Source organism: Pyrus communis, chromosome 11 (genome assembly GCF_963583255.1).
Source record: "Pyrus communis chromosome 11, drPyrComm1.1, whole genome shotgun sequence".
Taxonomy (NCBI): Eukaryota; Viridiplantae; Streptophyta; class Magnoliopsida; order Rosales; family Rosaceae; genus Pyrus; species Pyrus communis.
Genome location: NC_084813.1, coordinates 1901273 through 1925873, shown reverse-complemented (window position 1 = coordinate 1925873; position 24601 = coordinate 1901273). Strand labels below are relative to the sequence as shown.

General features: G+C 40.6%; 2 protein-coding genes across 3 annotated transcripts; one reads left to right on the top strand and one right to left on the bottom strand.

The window, feature by feature from the left end:
- Positions 1 to 17585: 17585 nt before the first annotated feature.
- LOC137708312 (geranylgeranyl pyrophosphate synthase, chloroplastic/chromoplastic-like) lies at positions 17586 to 18590 on the top strand. Its single transcript, XM_068447370.1, has one exon. It carries the CDS (start codon positions 17586 to 17588, stop codon positions 18588 to 18590), a length of 1005 nt encoding a protein of 334 aa, XP_068303471.1.
- On the bottom strand, positions 18588 to 22619 carry LOC137708313 (probable glutathione S-transferase DHAR2, chloroplastic). 2 transcript variants are annotated; one of them, XM_068447372.1, is made up of 7 exons: positions 22304 to 22619; positions 21628 to 21718; positions 21302 to 21445; positions 20815 to 20932; positions 19658 to 19798; positions 19180 to 19291; positions 18588 to 18926 (listed from the first exon to the last, which is right to left on the bottom strand). In XM_068447372.1, the coding sequence occupies exons 1-6, from the start codon at positions 22518 to 22520 to the stop codon at positions 19205 to 19207; spliced, it is 798 nt and encodes a 265-aa protein (XP_068303473.1). In that variant the 5' UTR covers positions 22521 to 22619; the 3' UTR covers positions 18588 to 18926; positions 19180 to 19204. The 2 variants fall into 2 exon arrangements, with proteins under 2 accessions (XP_068303473.1, XP_068303472.1); XM_068447371.1 differs by lacking the exon at positions 18588 to 18926 and adding an exon at positions 18956 to 19089.
- Positions 22620 to 24601: the final 1982 nt, after the last annotated feature.

The following is a 24601-nucleotide window of genomic DNA, read 5'->3' as shown; positions in this document are numbered from 1 at the left end:
AGAAAATTAATAATATTTTTAAATTATTTCTCGCATTCCTCAAAACTAAAGAAAAATTGTATCAGCAGTAAATTAAAAATAACATAGTAAAAATTTTAGCTAAAAAGAAGAAACCAATACCCACTTGCATGCAAACCAAGGCATGTTTCTACTCTCCCTTAAGCTGCCTATGCAAAGTATTACTCCGCCATGTCTTTTCTTCCCTGAAACCATCTCTATTCCAAGCATTAGTAAACCAAACTTGTGATAATTCCAATTTTTGAGTGGTAGCAATTTGAAACAAAGGGCAACCAAAGTATGTTATAGCAATGCGGATCACTATAGATAAAGTAAGGTGGGACAAAGACTATTAATCCCTGCAAGCATCAGATACTATTAATCCTTGTAACTAATATATATACATGGATGGAATTACTATCATTTTGGTTCAGATACACAATACCTTTATAAAATTAAACCATAAATTGTTAACATAATAGTGAAACACAATTAGGGGTTCGTGAAATCACGAAAAAATAAGATAAAAATACATATTAGTGTACCTTAAAAACTTGATAGCCGTATCTTCATCACTCAAGATTAATGAGTAAATGCTCATTTGGATGTGCTTTTAAAATGACTGAAAGTGCTTTTAGAGTGGATATTTTTTGGTTCCAAATGCACTTAAAGTGTTTTCTACAAGAAGCGCCAGTTATTGCTTCTTCTAGGAAGTACTTTAAGTGCTTTTCTATAATTTACTTGCATTTTTACTAAAGATTGGTTCCAAAAATATTTTCACCAAAAACGCTTTCAGTCATTTTAAAAACACATCCAAATGAGCTCCAAGTCCACCTTGCATTACATAAGCATTCAATATAAATTGAAAACCATCATATTAAAATGGACAGTGAAACTAAAATCCCCCCACCCTTTAAATTCTGCAAAAATGAGTAACCATTATTTAACTAATAAATTGGTTTATAATAAAGAACTTAATATAGAAAGGCAACCTGTTGTACATACAAACAGAATGACTGCACCAAAGCCTATTAAACCAAAAAGAAACAAGGAGAATGTAGACAAGAAATTAATATTAGTAAATGCAAAGAACTTAACGAAACGTACACCCACTACGTATTAATGGTCCAATTTTATAATCCCTATTTAAGATTGTCAAAATGAAACTCAAAATGAATGATGCTAAGTATACATGTATGCTATCTTCACTTGCGAAACTCAAGCAGTTTGCAAAAGCTAAGAAACTATATACTTAATAGGACTCTGTTTTGGGGACTCATGATCCTAGGGTTTCAAATATACTTCTTGCAGCGTACATCAAAGAAAACAAATGAAAGGGCTAAAACCTTTCATAGTCTGATGGTGCAAAATATACTTCTTCCGTATTTTTCCTGTGAAACCGACTTCAAAACTAATTATATAAATTAAAAAATTTCAAACATTCACTTACCGAAAAACCAAAAAAGAAAATTGTTAAGAGTTTTAATTAAGTTTAAATTCTGCTTTTTTAATTAAATGAAGTTGATTGGATGTGTAGAAACCAAGTAAAGCTTGAGTCCTAGTTTGTAGGAGTAATGGTTAAGCTTGTTCACCATGATTAAATTTGCTTCCGTTGTTTAGGGTGTAATCTCCACAAAATTTGCACATGATCTTAGTAGTGGAGTTTGTTTATTTGCTTTCCCTTAAAAGGCTGTAATCTTCCCATTGGTGTTAATGAGAAGAATCAGTTCAATATTTTTTTGTGAGTTAACATTACAAGAGCACAACTAGGGTTTTGGGGTTCTAGGGTTTTTCAAACCAACATTTGGTATGAGAGCTAGTTTTTTGTGCCTGAAAAAAAAAGAATGAGTGAGAGAAAAATACTTGCAGTAGCAAGAAACAATGTTAACCGAGAAGGCAAGTGAAAGCTTTGTGCAGCCAGCCATTCCTAATTTTGATGGTCACTACGACCATTGGAGCATTGCTGATGAAGAATTTCCTAAGGTCCAAAGAGTACTTTAACCTTGTGGAAACAGGGATTGATATACCTCAAAAAGTCATAACGAGGGCGCAACATAAGAAGGTTGATGAATTTAAGCTAAAGGATTGAAGGTAAAGAATTACTTGTTCCAGGCAATCGATAGATGCTTCCTGGAAACCATTCTTGAGAAGGAGACTTCCCATCAAATATGGGAATCAATGAGGAAGAAATATCAAGGACCGAGAAAAGTGAAGCAAGCACAGCTTCAAGCGATTAAAAGAGACTTTAAGACTCTTCAAATGGAGAATGGCGAGTTTGTGAATGAATATGTTGGAAAAGTAATGGCAATTGCTAACAAGATGAGAATTCATGGTCACAAGATTGAAGACAATGAAGTTGTGGAGAAAATTCTGAGATCAATGGCTCCCAAGATCAACTATGTGGTTTGCTTCATTGAGGAGTCAAATGACATTGAGGAAATGTCAATTCATAAGTTGTAAAGTTCCTTTGCTCTCCATGAACAGAAGCTGAATCGTGGTGGCTCCCAAGAGCAGGGGGAAGATTTGGGAATAGGGATGATACCAGATCATCTCATGTTTCCAAGAAAGTTGATGATTGTCAAAGCAAAGAAAAAGAGCACTTCGACAAGTCTCAGGTTGAATGTTACAAGTGTGGAAATTATGGCCATTACAAAAATGAGTGCTACACTAAGCTTCTCAAGGAAAAGGGAGAGAAGTCAAACTTTGCTAGAAAAATGAGGAATAAACACTCTTAATGGCATTCCATGCTATGAAGGAGTTTAATCAAGAAACTTGGTACGTGGACACTGATTGCAGCAGCTACATGAGTGGGTGTAAGTATTCTTTTGTCAATATAGATGAAAGTTTTCATACCAGTGTTAATTTTGGAGACAAATCAACGATGAATGTTATGGGAAAATGAGAGATTCAAATCAGGACCAAGAATGACTTCATTAAGACAATTCAAATGTCTTTTTCATCCCTGATTTGAAAAGAAACCTGTTAAGTGTTGGGCAACTTCAAGACAAGAAGTATAAGATTACTATATTTCAAGGAGAATGTGAAATATATGATCCGAAGAGAGGTTCCATTGCAGTGGTGAAGATGTCACCAAATAAATTGTTCCCATTGAAGCTCAAGACTATAAATGCATGCTTGCATGCAAAGGAAGATGAAAGTCATGGTTGTGGCACCATAGATTTAGTCATTTGCACTTCAATGGCCTAAGAACTCTTTACCAGAAGGAAATGATTGCTAGGTTTACAACCTTGTGGCAGGTCAAAGCAGATGCGAATATGTTTGGCATCAACACCTGGAATGATGCGGATCCCCTGGGATATACCTCCCATTTATCTTCATCATCTATCAACTGAAGCAGGTAGTAGTCAATGACTGACTCCTTATCCTTACCCAAAACAACAAAGTAAACGAAGTACAGTAGGTCGAGGTTGTATGTATCTTCTAGATGTTGGCACATGTGGAATTGATCCTCCAATTGTTTCAGGGTTATCTTTTTCTTCCCCTTGAAATAGACGTCTGTAACACGACATTCATCTTCCTTCTCTTTGGAAGGGGGAATTCTTCAAAACTGAGTCCCGTCACCAAACAAAATTTGCAGCTCCCAAAAGTCACGACATGTTCCTTAAAAAGGAAAGAGATAGAATCATCACTCACTTTATCCTTAGTAACCCTAAGGATAACGTAGTGGGTGAACTGACCAAACAAGTCAATGTGGTCCACATCAACCAAATGGCCAAAACACAAAGCTTCAAATTTCTTTAGTAGATCATTTGAAAATCGGCCTATAATATTACTTAGACACCCCAAGGCGTATGAGAGACAATAGATGGTTGCAGGAAACACCTCATCTGGCGGACACATGAATTCTGTCGAAGGTATACATTTGACTTTCGACCTGCAATGTTTAGAACATAAGCAAATCTATTAAATAAGATAAGCATGCACACAGGATGTGCACAATATATGGATATTGTCTACCTAAATTAAACCAGTTCATCAACCAACATCAACGCGTGCACAAAATATGCACATAATATCTACCAGTTCATGAACAAAATTCAATCGAATATTTTCAGCAATATCAAAATGATATGCACAGAATATACATATAATATGCACAAATTCAACGAATTCATGAACCAAATTCAAGCATACCCAACATATAGACATTCACGCAATGCACGAATTGATGAACATGTTTCAATCAATTAACTTCCACCAATTTGTAAAGCACATGCATAGCACAAATTAACATCAAATAACTTAACAGTACAAAACACTAATTCGCACCAAAACCAAAATTCTCAATTTTACAAAACCTAGGTTCAAATACCGAAATTTCATTTCAAAGCGTACCTCTTTTGGGATTTTTCCGTTGAATTATTTTGGAAAGGATGTGCAAATGCTAGGGTGGAAACAACTTTTTCAAATATTTCGAAAGGATGTGCAAATGCACATCACAACACCTCCTAAATATATAGAGCATACAAAAAAGTTGTGCCGGTTGGAAACTAGGGTGGAAAAGGGTAGTGTCGGCCAGAAATGGGATGGAACAAGTTGCGCCTGTTGGAATTGAGGTGGAAAAGGGTCGCGCGTCGTTTAGGGCTAAGGTTCTTTGAGCTAACGGTTGGGCGCCACAGATTTTCGAACAAGGAGGAAGAAATGTTGACTTGATTTGACAAATTAACCCATTTACAAGGGCAATTAGATCATTTCAAGGTGTAGGAAAAAAATTATTTCTATCCAGTTGTTGTGCATGGCGTGTGCATATTTGAAATGTCCTATTTAACCTGGTTTCTGTAGTTCTACATTTGGAACTGAAACAAACTTGAACAAATACTGAAAAGAGTGCCAACAGTAGCACAATGCTAGCTCCGATAGCATAACTATCAAGTTGAATGAAAAAAGAGAGATCTGATGAATTCTACCTCTCTTACCTCTTTGGAGACCAAATGGAGTTCCTGGAGTTCTCCACTGCTTTCCCCTAGCAGCACGATGTTGACGTGGGTTGTAGTGGAAAAGAAAGATGTTGTGATTTAGTTAACCAACGATAGAAATTGAGTAGGATTAAAAGCTACCTTTTTTTTAGGCGACTTGATGTACCAGAGGAAGAAATTTGATTAGAAAATTGGGACCAAAATTAAACAAAGTAGCAAAACTTGTGAGAATTTAAAATTCCAATCACATGGTGTGTCAGAAATTTCATACATGGCTTTAATTAATTCCGTCGACAAAGGCATCCCGACAACCTATGCAACCAGCTCTCTCAACCTGCTAAAAAACAATAACAAAACGAATGAATTTTTTGAGAGAAATTAAAGTTAAAACTTCATAAATATTGGGAATTTGCATGACTTCGTTTAACAAAAATAATCATGATAATTCAAGAGATTTGTTTCATTGTTTTTCTGCATCATACAATTTATATTTAAGTGTCTTTAGTGTGGCATAAAATTAGGTGTTGTGTGGCATGGGAGTGTCTTTGGTCGAACTCAAACCCACCACCATGTTGGGGGTGAGTTAAAAGCGACTACAAATACCAACCCAAGACCATGCCAACTAACATCAAGCAAGCCATACATGAACCTCAAAGTAGAAAATTAGCATCCATATTTTTTTTTTTTTTTGTTGATACTGAACTTTGTAGAGTTTGCCATTTAGTTAGAGCATCTCCAATGAAAGTCTGGATTTAGGGACTCTAAGCGCCACATATGAGGACTCATTTAGGGATTTAAAGAAAATTTTTGTTTCCCTGAAGAAATAGTGCTTCAAATGGAATATTCTTGGAGTAGAATTCCTGAATTTGAGGTTTTAACGATTTTATGTGATAATTTGATTAGGTGTAAAATTTTTTGAATTAATTTTACATTTTCCTATCGTAAAACATTTTTGACACACCCCGACCGAGATCGGAGCGTGCTGGCCGTCACACAAAGGTGACGTAGCCATGTGCACGTGCGGAAGCTAATAAAGTAGTAATATAAAAGTACGAATAATTAAAAACTAGCATACAAGGTACTAATATAAGTGCTAGTAAGTGAGGTACAATTTCAGAGCAGGTCTATAGCAGCCCAAACGAAAAAAGACAACAGTAGTACGCCCGAAGGCGACCCTACAATGGGGAGTGTCTGTCAGAAACGCCGGAAAGCCCTCAAGGGAAAACACCGCAACGGCTAAGCAACTAGAACCTGGAGGGGCGCAAAACAAAAGCGTGAGTGGGCAAAAACAAAGCTTTCGAAAACCATTTATAAATTACTTACTAACCCCTCGCCGTAAAACCTGTATACTCCCCAGAAAATATATATATATAATACATATGCCAAATATGCTCAGGGTATATCAATCATGCTCGATAATATGCCATGCCGAATTTTCATAACGATATGCAAGTAATCTGGCAGCCGGAGTCACCTACGTGACCTGTACGGCTACATCTAGAGCTCAAATCTCAATCTCAATAACTAAACCTGCCCACGAGTCGGAACCACCTAAAGTGGTCTGTACGACAGGCTTGGGTGTAATACATATATACGCTCTAGTGCTACGATCACGTGAAGGCTGTGCGAATAATCGCGGGTCACCTACGAGTCGGAACCACCTAATGTGGTCTGTACGACAGGCCTATGCACCTAACTTGGATCTAAGCTAAGCGTGTGGTGCGGGAGGTGAACATCACGTGAAGGACTGTGCCCTACTCTGGGCGGGAGCACTAACACCGGGGGTGCAGGTTATGAGCTCTCTAAGCATCTCTAACCACTACTGAAATATAAACGTGACTAACACTTACCTGGCGCTTACCTGTGCGTCCACAACACCCAATATGCATATATATGTATGCCACTACTAATACGTGCAATGATGCATAAACGATAATAATAACATGCATGGCATAAGGCAAATAACCCTTTTTAAATCAATTTCTGGGAATATAAATGTATATAGGTATATACGGAAAACAAAAGCCCACTCACTGGTATGTAGAAGGGTCGTAGCCCCCCTGCCTCGCGTGTGCACGCTCGTCCTCGGGGTACGTGTCACCTAAATGCGAAACAACTATAAAAACGTTAACTTTAAAGCACATAACCAACTTCTCGTAATAACTTCTCATACATTGCTCAAAATGGACAAATGAATATACCAACGTGCTCTACACAACCTCAGGATCACAACCATATTTTTAGAATAATTTTCCTCCGCCGCACGCGCCCCCACGCGCCGGCCAAGGCACGGACCTACACGCCCCCACGCGCGGCCACGTGCCATGCACACTGACGGTGTCAACAGACGCCGTCAGGAATATTCCGTTAAACTGACGGAATATTCCGTTAAACCTAACTGATGCCGTTAACGGCGTCAGGAATATTCCGTCAACTTTGACGGAATATTCCGTCTCCTTCTCCAATCAGTCCCCGACGCCGACGCCGACGCCGTCGCCGGAAAACCTGCAACTCACGATTTCTCGCTCGTTTTTCCACCTTTTTCCACGTTTCTTGCACCAAAATCAACCCTAGGGCTAGTAGAACATGTCCCAACAAGTTTTAAGGCCTAAAATTACGAGATTATACCTGTCCAAATCTTCAAAACTCGGCCAACTCCACATCCAACGATCCTGACGTCCAAATTCACCCAACGAGCTACTCCCAAGCTCCTGGGAACCTCACAAACACAACTACGAGCTTAGAAAACCCAAAAACTTAATGTACAAACTTTGCATGAACAGTACTCAAATCGGCCATTGATGAATCGACGTGAAAACCAAGGATTTCTCACCTGAAAATGGTATGGCTGAGCTCGCCTCGACCTCATGAGTTGAATGGTGTAGTTGGTTCCTTCGATCTGTGATGGTTTGGGTGTTTTTTATGTTTGTCCGTACGTCGAAGGAAGAAGAAGAAAGGGAATGGGGCTCGGGGAACTCACAGAGAGAGAGAGACAGAGAGAGACAGTGTGTGTGTGTGGCCCTAAGCTTGCCAACACCACACAAAACAACCAAAAACAATAATACGAAAACCAGCTAGGGGTAAAATGGTCATTTCCTATGCACGTTTCCGATATCTCCGGGACGGGATGTCACAACCTTCCCACCTTAATAGAATTTCGTCCCGAAATTCAAACAACCAAGTAACAACCCCTAGTGGTCAAAGAATAATCGAGGATACAAATCCCTCATCCGATCTTCTGTCTCCCACGTTGCTTCCTCAATTGAATGATTCCTCCACAAAACTTTCACCAAATTCACCGTCTTGTTCCTCAGAACCTTCTCTTTCCAATCAATGATCGTCACCGGTTCCTCGTCATACGTCAAGTCTGGATTAATCTCTAACGGTTGAGGAGGTATCACGTGAGATGGATCAGCAACATAGTGTCGGAGCATAGACACGTGAAAGACATTATGCACTCTAGCCAACTCCGGAGGCAACTCCAACCTGTAAGCTACCTCACCAACTCGTTCTGTGACCATGTATGGTCCGATGTATCTGGGACTCAACTTCCCCTTCTTTCCGAACCGCACAACACCTCTCCACGGTGAAAGCTTCAGAAATACCCAGTCTCCGACATCATACGTTCTGTCCGTAGCATGCCGATCCGCTAGACTCTTCTGCCTGTCCTGAGCTGCTTTCAGGTTAGACTTGATCACCTGAACATTCTGAGTAGTCTCCTCGACAATCTCTGGACCTACTAAGACTCTCTCGCCAACCTCTGACCAACACAACGGTGTGCGACAAGCTCTGCCATACAAGGCCTCAAATGGCGCCATGCCAATGCTCGAATGAAAACTATTGTTGTAAGCAAATTCCATCAAATCCAACCGCTGGTGCCAAGCGTCACCAAACTGCAACACCGAAGCTCGCAGCATATCCTCCAAGGTCTGAATAGTTCTCTCCGACTGTCCGTCTGTCTGTGGATGATACGCTGTACTGTAAAGTAATCTCGTGCCCAAAGCTTCCTGGAAAGCTACCCAAAACTTCGATGTAAATCGTGGATCTCGATCCGAAACAATACTCACGGGGACACCATGATACTTCACCACCTTCGAGATGAACAACTCCGCTAAACGGCTCAAAGAATACTTCTCTCTCACTGGAATAAAATGAGCCGACTTAGTGAGTCGATCAACGATCACCCAAATGCCGTCAAAGCCATTTTGTGTACGCGGCAACTTGTACACAAAATCCATGGTGATATTTTCCCATTTCCACTCTGGAACGGGAAGCGGCTGCAACAACCCAAACGGCTTCTTTCTTTCTGCTTTAACTTGCTGACAAACAGCACACCTGCTCACATACTCGGCTATCTCCCTCTTCATACCCGGCCAATAATAAAATGGTCGAATGGTATGATACATTTTAGTAGCTCCTGGATGCATGGCATAAGCCGAGATATGTGCTTCATCGAGAATTTCCTTCTTCAAATCCACATCATTTGGCACGAACATTCTACCCTCTAGCATCAACATTCCATCCGAATCACGAACTCTGAGGTCTCGCCTCCTTCCTTGATCTCGAGCCTGGATTAGTTCTTGCGTCTCCTGATCAGCTACTTGGACTTCAAGTACCCGATCAACAAGTATCGGCCTAACTTGAAAATTATCAAGTAGCGCCACTTCTCGATCTTCGGCTTCTAGCCTTACTCCCGTAGCACGCAAGTCCACCAAAAGAGGAACACGACTAGCGTACAACACATTAATGCGGCCCTGTGACTTCCTGCTAAGTGCATCAGCCACTACGTTCGCACGACCAGGATGATAATCAATCGTGCAATCGTAATCGCTGAGCAACTCCAACCACCTCCGCTGACGAAGATTAAGTTCCTTCTGAGTAAAGAGATACTGGAGACTCTTGTGATCTGTAAAGATCCTGCACTTTTCTCCGTAAAGATAGTGTCTCCACAACTTCAACGCAAAGATGATAGCAGCCAACTCCAAATCATATGTAGGGTAATTCGACTCATGAGGTTTCAACTGCCGCGAAGCATAAGCAATCACCCTACCATGCTGCATCAACACACATCCCAGACCATTCAAGGAAGCATCGCTATAAACCTCGAAATCACCACTATCGTCTGGGAGTGCCAAAACAAGTGCATGAGTGAGACAATGCTTCAACTGCTGGAAGCTCTGCTCACACCTATCATCCCACTCAAATTTAACATCCTTCCTCGTTAACCTCGTCAATGGCAAGGCAATCACCGAAAAATCCTTAACGAATCTCCGATAATACCCCGCCAAACCAAGGAAACTTCTCACCTCGGTGACGGTTCGCGGTTGCTCCCAACTCTCTACCGCTGCAACCTTCTGAGGGTCAACCAAAATACCCTGAGCAGAAATGACGTGCCCCAAGAACGCAACTTGGTCTAACCAGAACTGGCACTTGCTAAACTTAGCATATAACTGGTGTTCTCTCAACCTCTTCAACACCAACGTAAGATGTCGAACGTGTTCCGCTTTCGACTTAGAATACACCAGAATATCGTCGATGAAGACAATAACAAATCTATCCAAGTAGGGCTGGAACACCCGGTTCATTAAATCCATAAACGCAGCTGGTGCATTCGTCAACCCAAATGGCATAACCAGAAACTCGTAATGACCGTAACGAGTCCTGAACGCCGTCTTAGGGACATCATCCCTACTGATCTTCAGCTGATAGTAACCAGACCTCAAGTCTATCTTAGAAAACACACAAGCACCTCTCAGCTGATCGAACAAATCATCGATACGCGGCAACGGATAACGGTTTTTAATCGTCACCCGATTGAGTTGTCTGTAGTCGATGCACAGCCTCAAAGTTCCATCCTTCTTCCTCACAAACAACACTGGAGCGCCCCAAGGCGAAGTACTAGGCTGGATAAATCCCTTATCCACTAACTCCTGCAGCTGAACTTTCAATTCCCTTAACTCCGCGGGAGCCATACGATAAGGAGTTAAAGAAATGGGATTTGTACCTGGAAGTAACTCAATAGTGAATTCTACGTCTCGATCTGGGGGTAAACCAGGTAAATCCTCGGGGAATACATCAGGGAAGTGTCTGACCACTCTCACATCCTCCACTCTGCTAGTAACAGCCTCATCTAGCACCACATGAGCCAGATACCCCTGACAACCCTTAGTTAACAACTTTTTCGCTCGCAGCGCCGAAATAACGCCATATCTCACCCCACTCTGCTCACCCACAAAAGTAACCACAGGTAGTCCAGGTCGGTGAAACGTAACTACTTTCCTGTAACAGTCAATGTTGGCGCGATAGAAATGTAACCAATTCGTGCCCAGAATCACGTCAAAGTCCACAATATCTAACGGGATAAGATCGGCTGACAGAGCAACACCCTCTACGATCACTGGACATCCTGGGTACACACAATCTTCAACGCAACTCTCTCCTCTAGGCATAACAAACTCTAAATCATACCCTAGAGGTGTGGGGCGAGGTTGCGTCACTTGAGCAAACGTATGAGAAATTACGGAATGTGTAGCTCCACAATCAATTAAGACTCTAGCGAAACAACCAAGAATGTTCAACGTACCTATAATCAAGTCTGGGTTGTTCTGAGCGTCCTGCAGAGAAATATTGTGAAGACGCCCCTGTCCCTGCTGACGTCCGTCGCGGCCTCTGCTCGCCTGAACGCCGCGTCCCTGAGCACCACGCCCCTGACTGGGCTGGCCCGACTGTCTCGAAGACCCTACACTGCTAGTGGCAATCTCCCCCTGATGATACTGTCCTCCCTGATACCACTGAGAACCACCCGCTGGAGCTGGAGGATACGGCATATAGCCGCCTGAATACTAGGGATAGCCACCCTGGGAATAGGGATCCTGAGGGTGCTGATACTGCCCCGGAGCATAAGGGACAGCATCACCCTGATAGTGGTAAGCACCACCTCGACCCGTCTGGCCGTAACTACTAGGACCCTGGATCTGCTGGAGTGGTGCAGATGGTGGCATAAAGGTCTGCTGTGGTTTCTGCTGCTGCTGACCCTGGGGACAATTCACCGCTCTATGTCCCACCTGTCCACACGTGAAGCAACCACTGCTACCACGTCTACACTCGCCGAAATGCCGGTTGTTACACCTACGGCAAATTGGGGCTCTGCCTCGCCCACCATCGCCCTGCCTCTGGCCTCTAGCGCCACCTAAAAATCTACCCCACGACCCTGTCCAGTGGCAGTGAAGCCACCACTCGAAGAACTAGAACTAACTCCACCTCTCTTGAAGTTCTGAGTCTGACGGGGCCCGAGCGATGCCTGACCTTTGCCTTTGTCATCTTTCTTCTGGTTGTTGTCCTCCTCTTCATCAGTGTCGCTCGACATATTCTCAGAGTCCTCGATCCTCAACAGTATCTCATAGAAGTCCCGGTAAGTCTCGCTGTGGACAGTAGACGCCATAGAACGCCACTTCTTCCTAGTGCCCAAACGGAAAAGACGAAGCATCTCCGTCGGATTACCAGCGACATCAGGATGGTAACGAGACAAGTCCGTAAACTTACGGTAGTACTCATTCGCTGACATCTTCCACTGTTTTAGCTCGGAAAACTCCTGCTTCTTACGGTCAATGTACTCAGGGGGCACATACCTTCTCCTAAACAACTCCGTAAAAACATTCCAATCAGTCATCTGATCCGGAGTCAACCTACGAAGCTCCTGCTCCCACCAAGCTGCCGACTCCGTATCCAGAAACCATGCGGTCGTCTCGACCCACCTCTTCATAGGCAAGTTCCCCTGATTATGTAGCACACGGAAAGTCTTCTCTATGTGTTCTAGCCAGAGCTCTGCGCCCTCGTGCCCCTCACTGCCCTTAAACTTATCCAACTTCAGATTGTACATAGTCTCCAGAGGAGTCCTCTGGGGAGGGCGCATCACGGACTGAAGGGCTGTAGCAAAAGCTTCCCCCAACTGAGTAATATCGGGGAAAATAGGCTCAGAAGAGCGACGGGGTTCCCGACGAGGCGGCATAGTTCTGACAGAAGACACCAAAATCATTAGAATATTCACAAGGACACAGGACTGCCAAACCTAAGCTCTGATACCAAACTGACACACCCCGACCGAGATCGGAGCGTGCTGGCCGTCACACAAAGGTGACGTAGCCATGTGCACGTGCGGAAGCTAATAAAGTAGTAATATAAAAGTACGAATAATTAAAAACTAGCATACAAGGTACTAATATAAGTGCTAGTAAGTGAGGTACAATTTCAGAGCAGGTCTATAGCAGCCCAAACGAAAAAAGACAACAGTAGTACGCCCGAAGGCGACCCTACAATGGGGAGTGTCTGTCAGAAACGCCGGAAAGCCCTCAAGGGAAAACACCGCAACGGCTAAGCAACTAGAACCTGGAGGGGCGCAAAACAAAAGCGTGAGTGGGCAAAAACAAAGCTTTCGAAAACCATTTATAAATTACTTACTAACCCCTCGCCGTAAAACCTGTATACTCCCCAGAAAATATATATATATAATACATATGCCAAATATGCTCAGGGTATATCAATCATGCTCGATAATATGCCATGCCGAATTTTCATAACGATATGCAAGTGCCCAGGTATAAACATAATCAATATCATGTAATCTGGCAGCCGGAGTCACCTACGTGACCTGTACGGCTACATCTAGAGCTCAAATCTCAATCTCAATAACTAAACCTGCCCACGAGTCGGAACCATCTAAAATGGTCTGTACGACAGGCCTGGGTGTAATACATATATACGCTCTAGTGCTACGATCACGTGAAGGCTGTGTGAATAATCGCAGGTCACCTACGAGTCGGAACCACCTAATGTGGTCTGTACGACAGGCCTATGCACCTAACTTGGATCTAAGCTGAGCGTGTGGTGCGGGAGGTGAACATCACGTGAAGGACTGTGCCCTACTCTGGGCGGGAGCACTAACACCGGGGGTGCAGGTTATGAGCTCTCTAAGCATCTCTAACCACTACTGAAATATAAACGTGACTAACACTTACCTGGCGCTTACCTGTGCGTCCACAGCACCCAATATGCATATATATGTATGCCACTACTAATACGTGCAATGATGCATAAACGATAATAATAACATGCATGGCATAAGGCAAATAACCCTTTTTAAATCAATTTCTGGGAATATAAATGTATATAGGTATATACGGAAAACAAAAGCCCACTCACTGGTATGTAGAAGGGTCGTAGACCCCCTGCCTCGCGTGTGCACGCTCGTCCTCGGGGTACGTGTCACCTAAATGCGAAACAACTATAAAAACGTTAACTTTAAAGCATATAACCAACTTCTCGTAATAACTTCTCATACATTGCTCAAAATGGACAAATGAATATACCAACGTGCTCTACACAACCTCAGGATCACAACCATATTTTTAGAATAATTTTCCTCCGCCGCACGCGCCCCCACGCGCTGGCCAAGGCACGGACCTACGCGCCCCCACGCGCGGCCACGTGCCATGCACACTGACGGTGTCAACAGACGCCGTCAGGAATATTCCGTTAAACTGACGGAATATTCCGTTAAACCTAACTGATGCCGTTAACGGCGTCAGGAATATTCCGTCAACTTTGACGGAATATTCCGTCTCCTTCTCCAATCAGTCCCCGACGCCGACGCCGGCGCCGTCGCCGGAAAACCTGCAACTCACGATTTCTCGCTCGTTTTTCCACCTTTTTCCACGTTTCTTGCACCAAAATCAACCCTAGGGCTAGTAGAACATGTCCCAACAAGTTTTAAGGCCTAAAATTACGAGATTATACCTGTCCAAATCTTCAAAACTCGGCCAACTCCACATCCAACGATCCTGACGTCCAAATTCACCCAACGAGCTACTCCCAAGCTCCTGGGAACCTCACAAACACAACTACGAGCTCAGAAAACCCAAAAACTTAATGTACAAACTTTGCATGAACAGTACTCAAATCAGCCATTGATGAATCGACGTGAAAACCAAGGATTTCTCACCTGAAAATGGTATGGCTGAGCTCGCCTCGACCTCACGAGTTGAATGGTGTAGTTGGTTCCTTCGATCTGTGATGGTTTGGGTGTTTTTTATGTTTGTCCGTACGTCGAAGGAAGAAGAAGAAAGGGAATGGGGCTCGGGGAACTCACAGAGAGAGAGAGACAGAGAGAGACAGTGTGTGTGTGTGTGGCCCTAAGCTTGCCAACACCACACAAAACAACCAAAAACAATAATACGAAAACCAGCTAGGGGTAAAAGGGTCATTTCCTATGCACGTTTCCGATATCTCCGAGACGGGATGTCACAATTTTTGCTATCAATTTTTTATATCACATTTTTTTTCCTCACAAAAAACTTACTAGAATGACTACATAATAATTGGATTTTGTCATGCCTATGTCATAACTTTATTATTGGTTATGTCATGCCTTTGTTATTGATTATGTCATGATGAGTTATTTATGAATCAAGATAACATTTCAACTCTTTACAGCCATTGGATTAGATTTTGTTATCTTAATCTCATATGTCAGATTGTTATCTATCTTTTTACCCTTTCTCTATAAAAATGAATTCTCCAATTTGATGAGTTATTTATGAATCAAGATAAGATTTCAACTCTTTACAGCTATTGGATTAGATTTTGTTATCTCAATCTCATCCGTCGGATTATTATCTATTTTTTACCCTTTCTCTATAAAAATGAATTCTCCAATCTATTTCCTATTCATCTTATTTTCTATATACATTCTTCAAACCCTCAAACTATCATTTCCAATTACCAAACCACAAATATCAACCTATTATACAATGCTTATCGAAGAGACGTTTAAGAGCGTTTGTGCATTGCTATATTTACAAAGGTATATAAGTTTCTTTCATGACTACTTTAATCTAATTTCTTTTGCTCGGAGATAATTTGAAAGGTAATTTTACTTTCAAGTATGTTAAATCCAGTGAATTATCCAATTCAAATCAATAATATGCGTCAAACGAGGTGATGAGTAATACTCCGGACTCGATCGAAGTGAAGTTGTAAGAAGTAGTCCCAAATTGGCACATTTATTCATCTTTTGGATTCTGGTGGCTCCCTAGGTATAGCAAAATACAATACTGAAGTTATATCTCTATTCACTCAAAGGTATCGTCCCAATTGGCATCTTTCTTGTAAATTTGTTTTGTTGGAGATTGGATCATACCAGATCAGGGTCAATGATATTGGCCGAGATTTGCATCTGCAAGACGAATATCCAATATTTGTGGGAATGGAGAGGGCAAAGAAGCAGGTGAAGGAGGTAGCTCCATTGGGGAGATGGCTTGATGTTAAAAACCATCTGGCTTCTACTGTCATTAGTTGATTTTAGCGGTGGATTAGCCACATGTTACTACTAGTGGGACTTCTGGAACCTGGCTCTGTCGCCAGGTGACTCCTGTCCTACTTCACCAAGATGTTCCTTATCTCCTTCGTGCTCTGCTCGTCCACGTACTGATGGTAGAACGCCAGCTATGACGGATTTTGGGTGTAGAAAGTCGTGTATCAGAAGAGGAAGAGAAGAATGTCAAAGACGCTTGGTTTCTCGTGTATTTTTCAAATTTAGGAGATAACAAAGGAGTTAGCGCTAGGTGTGTCAGTAATTGGACAAGTGTCGCTTTTATAGAGAGACCACGTCCTTTTTTTGTGAAGAAAAGATTTGAACACTAGCGTTTTTGTATTTGTAGATCAACCAAATGGTGTTGTATTGAAAATCTTTGTGTTGAACCATGTCAATTCTAGCTAATATGTTACGTTGCAGGCAACTTTGTTTGAGGCCAAGTTAAAAATACTCACCCACCATGGAGAAACTTGATAACAATTATAGCTAGGCTCTAAGCGTGGTACAATGAGTTGGGCAACCAATGAGTTTCAGTTTATCGTTTCTTAATCAATTAAGTGGTCATTTGATATCCATTTCATTTTTAGTTTTACGTTTTTTTTATTTTTTTTTGTTTTCAGTTTCATTTTTTTGAAAATTACAAGTTTGGTAAGGGTGAATTTTGAAAATCAGATGAGTTGTTTTCATTTAAAAAAAAAAATTGAATTACCAAACAGTTTTCCGTTTTAAAAAATTGAAAATTTACAATACTCTTTGCCACCTTAAGCTAATTGTGGATGATATTAAATAGTTGTCCTTTAATTTTCAGTACATAACGTGGAACCACATCTTTAGATAAACAAACTTTATGACTGACGTTTTAACTCATTTTAACCTTAATGTAGCGAACCCATATTTTTGAGAGTTTTTTTTTTAAATAAAAAACCGAAAAATGAATAGTTGTGAAACGGCCTCTAAGTTTGTCATTGACTCGAAATGATGGATCTCAACTGGAATAAATCATGCGACTCACGTGCATCCAGATCATGATACACACCATATAGTCCGAGCACATCAAAAGGATAATATTAAGTTATAGAAACCCATCTTGCTACATCGATCTCAATAAAATTAACAACAATAACAATAAACAAATAAATAAAATGAAGTTTCCTGATTATGTTAACCAATGCCTCAGATCCAACCAAACCTTCAGTTGTTTTTAATGAAATTTTCTCTCTACTTGTAGTTTTCCTGGTAACCAAACACTATGTTCTGACTCGGATTAATCTCCACACCAAAGTATGGCTCTTTTTGCAGCCATCCTCCGAAGCTACAGTAGTCCAGCACTTCTCAGAAACCCCATCATTGGCCTCATGAAGTTTCATTCAACCGTTACAAAACTTACCGGTCACTCTAGCGTGTTCGAATTTGACGAATACAAGGCGGCGAAGGCGAAGATGGTGGACGAAGCGTTGAATGCGGCGGTGCAGGTGCAACATCCCGAAATAATCCATAAGGCAATGAGGTACTCGCTTTTGGGTGGCGGCAAGCGTGTACTCCCAGTTTTATGCATTGCTTCATGTGAACTGGTTGGAGGGGATGAGTCTCTTGCCCTTCCAACAGCTTGTGCTTTCGAAATGATTCACGCCTGCTCACTTATCCAGGATGATCTCCCCTGCATGGATAATGCCGATCTTCGACGCGGAAGACCAACGAACCACAAGGTTTTTGGTGAAGATGCTGCGGTTTTAGCCGGTGATGCGCTTCTAGCCCTTGCCTTTGAACACATTGCGGCTAAGACAACAAAAGCAGTCTCGCCGGAGTGTGTGGTTCGAGTCATTGCAGAGATTGGTTCGGCAGTTGGGTCATTAGGCGTCGTGGCGGGTCAAATGGTGGACATTCAAAGCGAAGGTAAAGAAGTGACGCTGCGAGAACTGGAGTACATTCATGCGCATAAAACCGCAAAGCTCTTTGAGGCTACGGCAGTTTGTGGAGCACTAATGGGAGGAGGGAACGACATTGAGATAGAAAGGTTAAGGAAGTATGCTGGTTCCATAGGCCTGTTGTATCAAGTGGTGGATGACATTTTGGATGTCACGAAATCGTCGGAGGAATTGGGCAAGACAGCAGGGAAGGACTTGGTAAGCGATAAGGCAACATATCCCAAGCTGATGGGGATTGAAGGGGCAAAGGATTTTGCTGCCGAGTTGGAGACTCAAGCATTGGAAGAGCTTGCTCATTTCGATGCTGCTAGGGCGGCTCCATTGTACTGTTTCGCTAATTTCGTAGCCAAGAGACAGAGGTAGAGGAACAATATTGAACACTGTAATTCTGTTCGTTATTATTCGGGTGCACAAAAACCCAACCAAGCAGCGTTCATTTGCATGTTGCACAATTGACACGAAAAATATGCACGAAAAGTTCAATGTTAGCGTTTGATGCTTATCGTCTTGTGTTGAAAACTGTTGGAAACTGTTGCTTAGGCGATTTTATGTAACTATATTCTCACCTTCTGTACTCGAGCTATGCAAGATCACTCACGTTGCTTCAGCCTCAACGTACTATTATATTATCTCGCTGAGCTTCGGTAGCAAATAGATAAAAAACACAGAAGGATGGCAAAACTTGAGATATTCCAACATCTGCATTAACATTTGAATCCACTTAGTTACTCAACACATATACTTAACTGAGGAGTTTCTGATTTACAATATACACAAGACACTCCAAACTCTAAACCCGATCAACGACCTTCTTGTTTTTCTTTTTCCCGCCAGAGTCTATGAAGTCGGTGTACTCTCTCATCTGACAATGTGACTTTTAATACACTAAGTCGATGATACAGAAATGATTGACTTGATTAAGGTACGGTACAGGTAAAGTAAAAGTATATACCTAGAGAGAACAGCAACAAGACATTTTAACCCAAGACTTTTGGACGCCAACCTGCAATGACATCTTCTTTCAGGGCACTAGTTTTAACGAATGAATCCAGTGAGAATATACTCTGCATGTCAGAAATTCAGCAGTGTTAGGAACATACATCACTATGTACAAAATGGGTTCTAGTCCTCCCACAGGCGTGAGTAAAAGGCAAGAACTACATGGGATAAACTCAAATGATCGCAAAAATTTTGACAATATGGTCACAGTACTTTCATTAACATGGGATAAGTTCATACGATCCTTGACATTCTTGCAAGTCCAATTTCAAAATTACTGATGAGAGTCCAGGAAAAGTGCATCTGGATGTAATTAGTTAATTTCTTAGCAAAATTCCAGGAGTAGTGTTGTCAATTTCATAATTAAGATAAACCTCTTGTTCCTTAGCAGTGTAAACTTGTTAGTGACACACAAATGTCAATTCACATACCTTCATGTAAGATTTCACATATGGAAGGGAATCAGGAATTGACCAATCTTTGAAATGCCCCAGAGCAATCTCTAGATGATACAACTTGGGTCCAAGCGACAAATCAGCAGCAGAAACCTCTTTCCCATTGATAAAAGGACCCTTAAATAAATCGAAAGACAAATGTCAGAGATATAACCATTCAATTTGGTTTTTCCAAGCATGACTGTACAACAAGATTTTAACTTCAAGAAATGCACATACATGAAGGGCTACTACACCGATACCTCAACCTAAAGCTGCTTTTTTTTAGGTAAATAAGAAATAGTTACAACATGATTCCCTGTTTTTAATCTTGTGTTATAACCATTGATGGTTTAATACCACATGGATTTAGTAGGATAAGAATGCTAAGATACCATTGTTGTGAATCACTTGTCTTAGAGGAATTACATAGTTTGACATTCTAAACGAAAGATTATATTGCCTTGGCTCCAAAACGTGTCAATAAATATCTCCCATGCAATCAATGTTGTGAATCAATTGACCACTGCACGACTTCCTCACAGGTCACATGAATGTATTCATGCATTTTGAAAAAACTCAAAGGTTCTTTAGGTTGTGGTATTTTCTATTAATCTACAGGGCATCTCCGTATCGAGGCACATACTGATGCCTCTCTAAAGTTTCCTATCAAACAGAAGATCAATGACTGACCATCGTACCTGCATACACAGTAATCTTGTGACTCGGGAGGAGGAGGAAGCAATCATTTGTGGCTCGGTTTTTTGATAAGAAACAAAATTTCATTCAAGGAAAGTGAGAAAGTAGAAAACAGAGTACAAGGTGTTCTTTGGACTAGACATTTCAAACAGTCTCTAAGAAACGGAAAACAGCCACCAAATGTTGAGGGTAAGTGTGTTATAGATAGGAAATTTACAGACCATTTGCCAATTTTTGGACTGATCACTAGTATTTTCGTTGGGTGCAGACATTTATTCAGTTGCATAAAAAAACCCATTCTCGCTATTCATTTGATTATTCATATGCAAACAAATCATCTTTCAAGAACAAGCAAAACAAAATTAGCAAGTTGATACAAACACAAGGCAAAAGTTATTCAAAAATGTGATGAAATCTTCCTTAATATGAACTGGAAAGAATGTAGAAGGGCTCACATTTTCTTTGAGATAATCGTTGAAAGAGCTAAGTTCATTTAGCAAGGCTTGTTCAGTTCCATCCTTGGGGTCTTTGCTCTTTAGGAAACCGATAAATGTAGAGAAGATCTTTGATCCACTGCAAAGATGAATCAGAATTTCTTATTATAGTGCTTCAAATATGATTCTAAAAAACTTAAATATTATGACAAGACAGCAAAGTCAAAACTAGAATTCTAAAATAAATAAGTAAAGGTTTTGACTAACGAACAAATTGAAGGTGAACTTAACATAAGATATTTCTCAAAACAGCCCCATGATATCAGGAAAATAAATTTTGTCTATAATCATGATGGAAGCACTACTCAGAATAAGTAAAATGAAAATCTAGACAAGAATACCTTTGGTGCTCCCATATTTCGCCATTCGTCAAGCCCATAACATATGTGATATGTCCTAGTGAAAAGTAAAAGAAACAGTAATGCACACTAAAGGACATATAACATACACTGAAGCCTTCTCAGGGGGGGTTGCTAAAGGTGGTTCTGGGTACTTTTCTTCCAGTGCTTGTGTAATAATATCTGAATCCGCAACCCACTTCTCATCAAGTTTGACCACAGGAACTTTACCTTCCGAGTTAATTTTTAAGAACCTAAAGCAGAAACAAATTGATAAAACGCAATCATTGAACTAAAAAGATAAAACGACATAGCAGCAGCTACTTCAATTTACATTTATGCGCTACAGCATACACAAGTAACTATTTTTTAACCACAGAGAAAGAAACAACACGAAAGAAATCAAATTTAATCCAAGATAAATTCAGATAATCACCATTCTGGCTTGTTGCCCAAGTCTACCAACTTCAGGTCATAAGGGAGATGCTTTTCCTCTAGAGTCAGCAATACCCTTTGACAAAAGGGACCTAGGAAAGACAAGTTATCAAACAAACAGTTAACCATGCGCTCCCCACGATTCAAATGCTACCGCTACGTAAAATAACACATTAAACGATTTCCCACCCAATAATCATAAACCATTACATAACAATAAAATTATACAAGAGTTTAAATCGGCATACATATCGGACATTTCCAACAATGCCTGTCAAAAGTTTGGTTTCTTCTTTCGGTAAATTTCGGTTCCAGAATCTGCACTAACAATGAGAGCTCATTGCATCGTTCAGTCTATGTATGTAACAATGTAAAGCTCCAATGTAAAGACATCATCTTTTCGCATTAAGTCCAATAATTTCGATAACTATTGGAATTTCCAAACCTTTCCACTCATTTTTACCTCCTCCAAAACATAGATAAGAACAGCTAAATTATCAATTTCTTGCAAAACGATCACAAAAATATCAATTTCTACGTATTTGGCGCACTGGAAGCGCGAACATGGCAATGCTACAAATCTGCTACATGGATACACTAAGAAAAGCTAAACTAAGAAAGACCCAATTGATATTTGCGAATTTTCCCGCCGTTTCTAGGACACCAAACAGACTTACAGTCGCCGAGCTTGTTGGGAACAGTGGTGGAGGCCTTGGCGCAAACGTCGAGAGGGGCGACCATTGCCACCGTGAGGGTTCTTGTGGTTCCGCGGCGCCGCAGGGAGTTGGGTTTGGTTCTGAATACGACGGCGTTGGGAGGCGGCCGGAGGTGGTGTTTGATGGTGGAGGAGAGTACAGCGGAGGCTGCCGGATGGATTTTGGCGGTGGTCAACATTGCAATATCTAAAGCTTAGCTTATCGTGGAGATTAGCCAGATTAGGAGTGTCGAAGAGTGATACTGGAGCTAGCTATATTCCGTACAGCTGATTCTGTGTACCAGGAAGTTCCAGATTGTAACTTTACGCGTGGCAATCACGTCTCAAATTTATTTATTTAAATTTTGAGAATTGTTATTGGCACTCCAAAAATTTTATTCTGCACTCCAAACTTTCTATATTAGGAATAAAAAATGCACTTATAAGGAGAGTGTAAAATGAGATTTTTGGAATGCTAATAACACTTCCCTAAATTTTTTTCCCAAAATGTGACCGGGTTTTGCTAACCTGAGAAGGTTCTAGCGATACACTTACACTAGGTTGGTCATACTTGATATGAACTTTAATCACCGCATGTTTTCTCCAAGTTTTGACTTTGCACTTCTCACCTTTTTATTTGAATCTTTAGGTTTTGTTCCACTCTGAATTTTACCATTTTCAAGTTTTTATGAGTTTACGTTTCGATGATGGAACTTTAATTTAGATTTGTGTGTGTAACTTCCTATGTTGTTTGAAGATCTCAACAACAGGATTTGGGAATCAAAACCAATTATGACTTGCATTGCTTTGTAGGGCAGGTGAAGCTCATGTGATTCGGATAAATAAAGATATAAGGCCACAAGAGAAAAGCAAGCAATTACAAACCAGCTGAGCTCCTTTTCTTTCTCTCTTGTTGTCTTTCTTCTACCCTCACTCTCTAAAGTTTCCTTCAACAAAAGCAACATTATCATTCATTGTTCAAATAAAAATCAACAAAAACTTCAATCAGAGTCATTCAATTTTGTATCTGGCTTATAAATTATGAAGCAGGATTAGTAACATGCACACGAGGGAATTCAAACTAAAAATTGGGTTGGGTTTGAGTTGACATGGTAAACAAAGCATCAACCTACCCAATAAATGATCAAGTTGACGTCAAATTTGATTTGAGCGGATGCTTACTTCATTCTAATCAGTCTGATCAGGTTTAAAATGGAGTTGAGTTTGGGCGGATTCGAATTAAACTAATGTAAGTTACACGTCAGTTAGCAAGAGAAAGAGTGGCCTCTCATGTGATGGGCTTGAAGGAAGGTTCATTCAAATACAATGCTATCCGCTAGCCGTTTTGAAGTACTACTCTATGGCCCATAGACACATAAACTGAAGCCTTGTTCCCTTCCAACCAAATTTTCAATCAAAATTTACTTTTGGATAATTATCACTTGATTACCATTAAATATCTTGAAATTTGTGTTTTGCTACACTTTTTTTTTTTTTTTTTTCAATCCAATTACATACCTGAATTTTTATTTTTTTATTTTTTTATTTTAATATTTCCGTTAGATTTTCTGTCAAACTCTCCATTAAATGATGACATTACATAATTTTGGCCCATCATAACTAAAAGTAACAAAGTGCGAATTTCACAATACTAGCCTTCATCCTTAGTTTATTAAGATTTGCAAATGTTTTTTTAATTATTATTTTTATTTACAAATATTATTTTTGAAGTTCACACATTTAACAAAATAATTAAAATTAAATTTAAAAAAAAAAAGAAAAAAAAAAGGATAAGGCTGTTCACTTACTCATTTTTACCTCTCACACACCCTTGTTGATTTTTGTCCATTGATCTTCTTCAATTTATTCGATTCCACAACTGATACTCAAGAGGAGCGAGTGACAGGTAAAAATGTGTGTGGATAGGAGTAGGAGACTCTCCCCTCTTTTTTTCCCTCCCATTCTCTCCCCTTCTATTTGAATGGTCACGGTTAAGCCACATCAACATCTTATATTAATTTTTTATAGAAAGAGAAAGACAAATTAGAGAATATGAGATGAGAGAATGGAAGGAGATGGAAAAAGAATGAGAGAGAATCCTAGTCAGTACGGATAACACGACCTAAAAAAAAGAGTAGCTCAAGTGATTAATAACATGTATAAACTTAAAAAGAATAAAAGATCATGTTCCAACACTTGAGCTATTAAGTCTTAATAGCTTACGTTCAAACACGACCCAATTGTCACCTCTTGAAACCTTCCTTTGTGCCGAGCTTTTATT

Bases quoted from the DNA above. Each gene is read 5' to 3' on its own strand.
- LOC137708313 (XM_068447372.1), bottom strand. From the start codon at position 22,520: ATGTTGACCACCGCCAAAATCCATCCGGCAGCCTCCGCTGTACTCTCC. The intron at 21,446-21,627 runs GTGATTATCTGA...TTTCTGCTTTAG, and splicing joins TTGGGCAACAAGCCAGAATG to GTTCTTAAAAATTAACTCGG. The intron at 20,933-21,301 runs GTATGTTATATG...TCATCTTTGCAG, and splicing joins CCCCCTGAGAAGGCTTCAGT to TGGATCAAAGATCTTCTCTA.
- LOC137708312 (XM_068447370.1), top strand. From the start codon at position 17,586: ATGGCTCTTTTTGCAGCCATCCTCCGAAGCTACAGTAGTCCAGCACTT.